General features: G+C 33.0%; 1 protein-coding gene across 1 annotated transcript; it reads left to right on the top strand.

Annotated features, from left to right (window-relative positions):
- The first annotated feature begins 5,951 nt into the window (after positions 1-5,951).
- Positions 5,952-9,514, top strand: LOC145585370 (uncharacterized). The gene is made up of 6 exons (XM_081642078.1): positions 5,952-6,542; positions 6,860-6,950; positions 7,083-7,246; positions 8,587-8,614; positions 8,760-8,868; positions 9,233-9,514. Exons 1-6 carry the CDS (start codon positions 6,288-6,290, stop codon positions 9,312-9,314), a joined length of 729 nt encoding a protein of 242 aa, XP_081498204.1. The 5' UTR covers positions 5,952-6,287; the 3' UTR covers positions 9,315-9,514.
- The last annotated feature ends 474 nt before the right edge of the window (positions 9,515-9,988 follow it).

Raw genomic sequence — 9,988 nt, 5'->3', positions numbered from 1 at the left:
CAAAGTTTTAGAATTGTAATTCTAGATTGCTTCAAACCTTTGTTTACTTCTTTTAGGTAAGGAGAATTTCTTTGCAGTTAAGGAAAAATTAGGGATCTTACTTGTTTGGGGTGAGAATGGAACCCCTATCATAGGGGTGGAAGGAAAGCCTCCAAATCAACTAGACTAAACTTGATTCTTGCTGCTTGTCTACTTCACTAAGTATAACAACATATAAAGATACAACATTCATACTACCCAAACTGACAAATCACTAATAATCTTGTCAAAAAATGAGGAATAGGCAGAGAGGTGGTAAATAAAGGACAATGAATTTGCCTGATTGCTCGGAAGAAGTCTAAAGCAAATGGATGAAGCACATATATGCTCCATCAGGCTTTGAGGTAAGTCAACAAGAATGCCGAACATATATAGTGATAACTACATACAATACGCATTACCTGAATGACAAAGGTCTAAAAAAAAGTGACAAAAAAGGTAGAAAATTGAACGCAAGAAAGGTGATATACACTAGTAGAAAAAAGACATTTGCTACGATTTTTTAGGGGTATCTGCTACGATTTTGAACCGTAGAACAGGTGGGCATAGCGAATAAGGAAACATCTTAACAATGGGCACGAAACTAATGAGTAATGAGTTGTTAAGAGTCAAAATCCATGACAAAATAAAAATAGATTTTAAGCCTTCAAGAATAGCTACATTACTACCAAAGTTAGAGCATTGACTATTACTTTAGTGTCTTCTTCACAGTAAGATTGAAATGAGTCTAGTATATCTCCAATCAGCTTGATAGAGTCATATACTTAGAATGGTGTAGAACCATCTTGGACTTGTATGTGTGTGTAGAATTCTTTATTTGAGGAGGTTAAGAAGACTCTAGAAAGAAATGTTCTAGGTAAAAAGGCCTATAAATAAGACGCCTCCTCTCATTTTTGCTTCATCCAATCAATTGTAAACTCTCTCAAACATTGATAAAAACATCCTTTCATAAATTACTCTCTTACGAACTTTCTTACTTGTTTTCTTACTTGTGTATTTAAACTTTTCTCACTTAACTTAGTAGCATCATCACTTAGCCTTGCTAAGTACCTCGAGGAGCCTTGACTAATGGGTGGTGATTCTAGTAGGTTGCGCGCAAATGACTTAGGGTAACTACTTATCAACTACGTACCAAAAAAATAAAAAAATAAAAAAAATTAATCATATATAAACAGTTAAAGAAAGCTAAAAATAGTATATATACGTGCATAAAGAACAAATGAAAGAAAAATATCATCATATTATTGCAGTAACTATGATCTTTAAAAGGGATCCATTGGCTGAAACAAACCCAAGCAAATTTCATTTGTAAATGCTATGAAATCCAATAAATCAATTAATTTAAGTAACAAAATTTTTAACTGAAAAATAAGCACAAAATGTACCAAAGTCTGATCTTGTATGATTGATGGCTCTACTCCAACAAAAGAAATTACCCGTTGAACAAATTATTACAATGAGTCAGTGAGCGCACTTAACACATTGATTCAATTGTAATTCTAACATATTATCTACATTTAGGGCATCGAACTTAATGTCATTCGTAAATACTCTGAAATCCAATAAAAATCAATTAAATTTAACAATTCTTCAAAACAAATAGCTTAAACTTTATGTATACCATTTTATGTCCAATAATTTGTTCCAAAACACAAATTCATGGTAGTGATTCCCTTCTACATCACATAATATATGTTATATAACTAAAGTAGTCTTAAAATCTCGTATAATCTCATCCTTATTATTATGATGATTTTGCTCACTTTTGATATGCTCTTGTACTTCATCCCTTGCCTCTTTGCTAAGGGTTACACCTCAGAATTCATGCTTGCAAAAATAAACTCAGATTCAACATATAAATTGTGATATCATGCTTGCAAAAAGGGTTAGTACAGAGGTACTTCTTACTATTTAAATACCGTAAACTCAACTCGGATTTTAGTTTCTTTAATTTGAAGAGGAAGGGTTTTTCACATTTATTGAACTGAGCTGAACTGAACTGAACTGGAATGAACTGATTGGAGCTGAGCTGAACTGAACTGAATAAAGCTGAAATGAATATTTTATGAGAAAAGGAAATTAGGAGATGAACTGAACTAAACTGATTGGAGCTAAAGTGAACTGAACTTAAACTAAGCTGAAGTGAACAGGCCCGAAGAGTAATAAAAAATCGCAAGGTGTATTATGAGAATGACATTATTATTCTGGTATTTTGGTTTTAAGAATATGATGATGGGTTCATTTACAAAATAAGGATTATCAATCAATCAATAATCATCCATCATCAATCAATAATCATCAATAATAATAATTATAATAAATACTAAAAGACACACTAGACGCGTGTCATCTCCTGGTGAATCTTTAGTTATTTTTTTTAAAAAAAATCTGTTAATTAAGGAAACAAATCATTTATCAAAATATTATTATTTTTTTTTATACATATTCCATATTAATACGTAGTAATTATTATATTTAAAATAAAAAGATTTCACAAATCTTTCTAAAAAAAAATTTGGACAGCTACTAAACCAAAAGTTATATTCTTAAAATTATTTTGTGACCTAGAAAAAAAAATTATTGCTCAAATTTTTTTTCCTACTTTGTTTTAGTTGTGTATTAGAAGCTACACTTAAAAAATGCAAGTACCAAATCAACATATCATTTAATTACTTTTATTATTCCTCGACTAGTTTATGATTATTATACTTTGTCATCAATAACCTATAGTTAGATCGATCATTGTGCATGGCACGGGATCTAACCTAATTTATACAATAACAAAGTTTGTCATTATTATTAATTATCATTAGACTATTTATACAATAACAATTCAACATAACTTCCCAATAAATCTAGGAATTGACACAAGATAACGTTCTAATATCACTACATAGATTCATTTACATAATTATATCTTAAGATCTATATGAAAAATATATCACAATAATTTATAATAATTAAAAGCAATTACTTTCCCACAACACCCATTACATTTGGCATTCATTTGCTAATAACTACTACGAAGTATTAAAGACCAATCAATCAGACTTGTGCTATTAGGTTTAGCTATATATATTAATCTCAAAAGAGGGTGGGGGTGAGAAATAAAACATTTTTTTGTAGTGCAAAATAGTGTTGGGTGTTTATAAAGTAGATGACATGAAGATGAGTAGAGAATGTTAAGAGTGATTATTGGTTAAAGAATTAAAGCCAAGTTAATGTGTGACTAGTTTAGGGAGATAATGTTGTAAGGGATTCAAATTAAGTGGTGAAGCATTAGAGAATTAAAAAAAAAAACTTGTGATGATTGTAAACACGCAGTCGTACATGTTGAAGTTACTAACAAGGAGGATGATTTTCTAATTATCCTTTACAAGTCGTACATAACTTTTCTTCAAAAAAAATTAGGCGTGTCAAGTTCGAGAGACAATGTTATGTTTTAGAACATCTTAAAAAAGTTGCATATTTTCATATGAATATCCTCCATATAATTAAGAGAAAAAATTGATAGAGTGACATGAATTCTTATTCATGAGTACAATGTGTTGTTGTATACCTCCTAAGTTAAAAATTTGAGGATATTTCAACAGTATTCGCTCCATTGACAAGATGAATTTTGAGGGAGCACTTTCCAAAATTAGTGCTAATATTAGGCCAATGTTCTAATTCATGAAATAAATCCAACTTGCCCTAGTTGATTAAATACCCTATTGAACACATCCAAGACATGACCAAATATGTCATTAAGCCTATATTGAATCGAGCTTACACGTTTAGGGTTTACGTATGAAATCACATAATTATTAAATGACAACCCAAGCATGACCTTTGCCCATATTCTTATCATGTCGTGCAGTGGCGGAACCAAGATTTTAACATTAATAGGGCACCTAACCACTATCATTTCAAAAGAAATATCATTGATAAAATAATTATTGTCATAGTGCAAAATATGAACCACCTAACCACTATTAAAAAGAAGTGAACTGCTAAACAACGCTCCCATTTTACAGGGCATCGCTCCCTTTTTGACATGGAAGGACGATATTGCCTTTTGTGTAAGTTGTAGTATATAATGGTATAATATCATTCCCGAATCCCGATCCCTCCACTTACTACCACGTGTAAAAAAAAATTCCCGACACCACCACATCTGACCCCACCACATTCGATCCTACCACATTCAATCCACCACGAAAAATCCGATTTTTTTTTTTAAAAAAAAAAAATTATTAATCATTCGCGACGGGTTTAGGACGATGGACGACGACAGCGGTCGTCATACTTTTTTAAAAAAATTGAAATAAAACATCTACCTAAAAAATTAGGATCCCACCTAGGTGGATCCACTTAAAATTTCCGGATCCACCTAAGTAGATCCAGAAATTTTAGGCGGATCTCCCACATCAGCCTAAAATTTTCGGATCTTCCTAGGTGGATCCGGAAATTTTAAGTGAATCCACCTAGGTGGATCCTAATTTTTTGGGCAGATGTTTTTTTTTTTTTTTTTTGAATTGATTAATTAAATTTATTATTGTAATCTTTGTATTAGGATTATCACAAAGTCTTATATGTGGCTGGTCACACGGTGTAGCCATCCAATATATGAGTTACTTCGTTAGTGTAATAGGGGTTACTTGGTCAGTGTTAAAGAGGTTACTTCGTCAGTGTTATAGGAGTATCTCGATCAGTGTTACAGGGGTTACTTAGTCAGTGTTATAGGAGTTACTTTAATATTTTATAAGTGGTCACACGGTGTGGCCAGCCACACACAAGACGGGCCGTATTATTATAATTTTTATTATGATTATTATTAATTTTGTGATTAATTGAGTAATTAGTATTAGTATTATTATTGTTGTTGTGATTAATGTTGTGGCTTTTTTTTTAATAATATTTTAGAGAGATGAAATGAGAGTGAAGTTACGAGAGAGTTGTGATTTCAGAAATGAGAAATGAGTGTCGTGAGTATTTATTTACGAGGGGTAAATACGAAAGTTCTTATTAAAATACGAGCGGTGCCTTGTAAAATGGGAGTGTTGTTTAACAACCCCAAAAAAGAACTAGAAGGAAGCACCAAATTGACAAATAACATTTACATGAGGGAAAATTTAAAGTCATTAACATTATCATTATCGGTTTATATTGTTACAATAAAGGAAACTCGCTCATTACTAGCATAACTTAGAATTACATAGGATTAGCATTTAGCAATTGAAAAGAGCAAAACGGACAATCTAATGTAAAACAAAAGACATAAAATTAATCATAATATTCATCCACGCATGCATCTAAATTAAAGTATTAAGGGTCTGTTCACATTTACTGAACTGAACTGAACTGAACTGATTGGAGTTGAAATGAACTAAACTAAACTGATTGGAGCTGAACTTAACTGAACTGAGCTGAAATGAATATTTTACAAGAGAGGGAAATTAGGAGTTGAAGTGAACTGAACTGATTGGAGCTGAATTTAACTGAACTGAACTAAATTGAATTAAAATTAAGTAAATGTGAACAAGCCCTAAGTATGTGAACTAAGATTGAAAGTACTAGACCCATTAAGATTGAAAATAATATTTTCCTCCAATTGTATAATATTTTTTTTCCCAATTATTCGAGGGAGATGGGACAATAGAGGCCATAAAATCACAGCAAATTGTTGCAAATGGAAGAAGTCAAGTGGCTTGATTTGAAGTTGCTTTAACTTTCTTCTAACCAACAAAACTTGCCAAAATTATAATTCCACAAATCTTTTATAACATGTGACCAAACTAGACGTATCAACAACAATTCCTCCTTGAATAAAAACACTTTTTTTGTTTTTATTTACTTTTTCTATAGTTTTTTTTTTCATGTTTGTTAACACTGTAATAATAATACCAATATATCGTGTAAATAAATAAAATCTCCAATTTTCTGAATTCATACCCCAAACTAGGAAAAGGGGGAAAAAACAAAAACCCAGAACTTCAATCTCTCTCCTTCAAATTCTAACCCCAAATTTAATGGAAATCGAAAATTATCCCCAATTACAAGCTTAAATTTGCTTGTTTGAATCTCGTTACAGAGAGATTATCGATTATCAATCAAATTTCAAATTTCGAATTTTGGAGGTTTATAATTGTACAGTAGAGATTTAATCGGGAAATTAGGGTTTCATTTTCGATTTAATTTGGTTTAATTTTCATCAAATTTTGTTTTTTTAGGGTTTAATTGATTGTAGATAAGTAGAAATTAGGGTTATGGAGACGGCAGAGAGCAGTAATAGAGGGAGGAAAGAGAGAGAAGAAGTGAAAGTGAAGTTGAAGACATTGAAAGCAGTTATGGAACAGTGTCAAAGAGCTCTTGAATCTCTCAACGCCGATGGTTTACACGATGATGCCGATAATTCTGATGATAATGAAGATGATGATGAAGATGATGGCAAAGTAGCTGATGAGAGAGATAATTGCGCTCGATCTTCGCCTTCTTCTTCCCCAGATTATGAAGCCGAGGAAGTAAGCTGCTTTTGATTGTTTTAAATTACAAGTATTCATAATTTAGCGATCAATTGAGCCGCAAAGGCAATGATGCAGACGGGATTTGATTCCGGGTTTTGGGTATTATTCCCGAAACTTTGTTATTTAAGCTAGCTGGAATCTATAGTGTGTGGAAATTAGTTGATTTAGTTGATAATTGACCGAATTATGGTTGTTTTGCTGAAGGTTGTTGTGGATTGATTTACTGGGTTTTTTTTTTTGTTGTGATTTGGGTGTTTATTGATTTGGTTATCGAATTTTCGGAATGTTTATTTTGGTGTTTGTTTTGTTTGCAGCTGTGTGGTTTGATTAAGTCGAGGTTAGAAGGCCCAGAATTTCTTGAAAGGATAGAGAGTGCTCAGCTCTCAGTTCAACAAAAACTTCCTGGTATGCTTTGATCTATGATTTATTTAGAGGCATTTATCAGAAATGTTGTTGCGAATTCGATAATTTTGAATTAATATAATGTGTGAGTGCAATATGGGATCATCTAATTGAGTGAATACTACTTTGTGGCAGGAGAAGAAGGTAATTCTTGGGACATGGTGAGTGATAATGATTTGTGGGAAGGTGGGAGTGCTGAGGATGATGAAGAAGACTTTGTTGTTGTTCGGCAAGAAGACATTGTAGATGGAATTGCGTGCTTCATGGCTGCTTATCTATTGTCTCTTAAACAGACGAAGGTATACATTCAAACCAATGGCAATTTAGGCTTTTGTGATATAGCTTTCTTTCTTATTTGAGGAATTGATATGGGGAATTAAGCAAGTGGTTTATGTAGAACAAATGAATTATGCTTACATGAGAGAGGCTTTCACTTAAACCATTGTAACATGCATACACTCACTTTCACCGATTGCTTATCGTATATATTATTGGATAGTATACTTATATTCTATCAAAGACCTAGTGTCTTCATTGCTTTTATCATCTCCTATCTGGGGTGAGGTGGGAGACTTAGAAGGAAAAACCTTGTTCCAAAATAAATGATAGGGTAATTTGGTACATGAAATAAAGCATATTGGGCCTAAGACATTGTTTGTTACCTTGGCTACTTTGTGTGTGTATTGCATATTTAGGGGTCACTCATGCTGTACTTCAAGTCCTTGAACCTTTGGACATGTACTCAATGTGTGGTCAAATATCCACCAGCTGTTTGTTCTGATGCTGCCTGCAGTATTCTTTGAGGAGGTGTCAAATGGTGAACAATGTATGAGAACTTTTTCGTTTTTTTTTTGTCAACTGTCACATACGGCGTCTTACAGTTAATATCATATGCAACTTGTAATCTTAGAATCTCTGATACTTTTAGCAATTCTCTACTTTGTCAGTAGGCTATAAGCTCTGGTCCAATCTAATAATGAAGAGCAAGGAAAAAATTATTCTCTAAATTTGGAAGTCCAGACTTCTTTGAATTCAAGCTACCTTTCCATGAAGACAGTAGTCCAGAACTCCAGACTTCTTATGGCTTTATGCTCATTATACAGATTTTAAAATTCGTAATCTTGTTATATAATAGGCTACAAATCTCCTCCTTTAAAGAAATCTAAAATGATACTTCCCAAGTTTTACCTGAATATAGTAGCTCAAACAAGATATACCTGCAAAATTTACCATCTTTTTATATGATGTGAAATCTCTCTTTATTTTTATGTAAAAAGAGACTTTCCAAATACTATCTGAAAATATCAGCTCCTTGTTAATAAGATATACTTGCTCTTGTTCTCTTGTTGAGAGTTCATAAATTTGCCTCAATGCAATGTGTTATGTAATGTTAATGTTGGACTATTGTTGCATATTTCTCCAGTCTTCCAACCAGTCCACTTATGATAATCTATATAACAATAACAAGGAAGCCAATTTACCATGTGACCTGCTATATATTTTTTTTCTAATGATTAAAATTGAGTGCATGTCCTTCACGCTTTCTGAAGGTTAAAAAAAGGGAGAAGTGGTACAGTTGTTGATTGGAGTGAGGGAAAGATTTTGCTCTGAGCTTGACTGCTTGCTTTTTATTTTGCAGGATCTGAGTCCTAACAAACTCCAAGATGGTAAGCTTGTGAACTTTTCTTTATATTGCTCTGAACTTAATTCTTTGTCTTTTCTTTTTGAGCTTTTCCTGTTTTGAATCTGTAATGTCATTGAGCGTTGTCTTTGTGCCACTGGAGATACTAACTACAGTTAACCTTTCCACAGCTCTTAGCAAAACCTTCTCTATAAAAAAGAGAAAGGGGAAGCTACGAAAAGCATTGGATGGAACTAAAGTAATCTACAATGTTGCGTCCTGGAGTGCAACTGCAGTTGGGTAGGTTTATCAATCTTTGATGCTTTTGTTCTTTCTGTGCAATTCATCGCAGTTGTCATTTGTGCAATTTTTCTTAATATAATGAGCTGTAGACCAACATTTATTTTTAAAATTTTAAGTAATCAAGATTTGTTACTGAAATGCTACGTTCTCCCTACATCTAGAAGCAATGTGTTTTGAAACAGACCTGTGAACCAGTTGTTGCATTTTTAATGTGATTTTGTACAATATAAATGCCATATTGCCATCCAAGATTCCCTTTCTTTTTACTGCTAATTCTTTGCTTATATTTTCAAAAGAGTCAAGATTTGTCATACTGGTTGAAATGTTTGCTAACTAAATTCTTGCGCTTCTGTAATGACAGAATATATCAAAACCCTGCACTTCTTAGAGTTGCGACAACAGCCTTCTGGACCTCTTGCCATGTCATATCAAGGCTTTTCTAAATTGTTTTCAGTTAGAGAAGCTCAAGAGGGCTGACCATGCTTCATGTGTTCGGTTAAATTTGTACAATCCTTTCACGTTCCACAAAATACTTTAGAAAGCAAGTGCATTCTTTTGTGTGCTGGATTGATTGAATTCTCAGCAGAAACAGATCATGTAAATATCTCCATTTAATTTAATTCATCAGTTTCAGGGTGCTTAACAGTTACTGAGCGCCTTTCTTTTCTCAAGGGTGCTGCTTGTTTAGCCAGCATGCCTTTTGTGCTTACACTTCCGCCACCTATGTTAGCTAAGAGTAGCTCTCAATGGAACCCAAGCACTTCCTGCCTCTAAATGTCCCAAGTTCTGGGGGCTTATATCACTCCTACCTCCTCACTTCCTGTTGGTGCTGAAATCAATTCATTATTGAGGCTGCTGCACATTTTGCTTTTGACAATTAGGAAAAAAATGCAAAAAAGAACAGAAGTCAGGAAGGCGATTGTTTTTGGACGTGCTTTGCATAATACGAAAACGAAAAGAATTTAGGAAGGTGATTGTTTTGGACATGTTTTGCGTGACAGGAAAACGAAAAAAATGATGTCAAAGCATTATGCAATTGTAGAGTAGCTGTCAATTGATAATTGAGGCTTCAGCGTAATCCTGAGTAAATTGATTGTAATGGGTAATTTATGCCGTG

The sequence above is a fragment of the Chenopodium album genome, chromosome 16, assembly GCF_948465745.1.
Source record: "Chenopodium album chromosome 16, dcCheAlbu1.1, whole genome shotgun sequence".
Taxonomy (NCBI): Eukaryota; Viridiplantae; Streptophyta; class Magnoliopsida; order Caryophyllales; family Amaranthaceae; genus Chenopodium; species Chenopodium album.
Note: the sequence above shows the minus strand (reverse complement) of the source record. Positions and strands in the feature narration are given on the sequence as shown.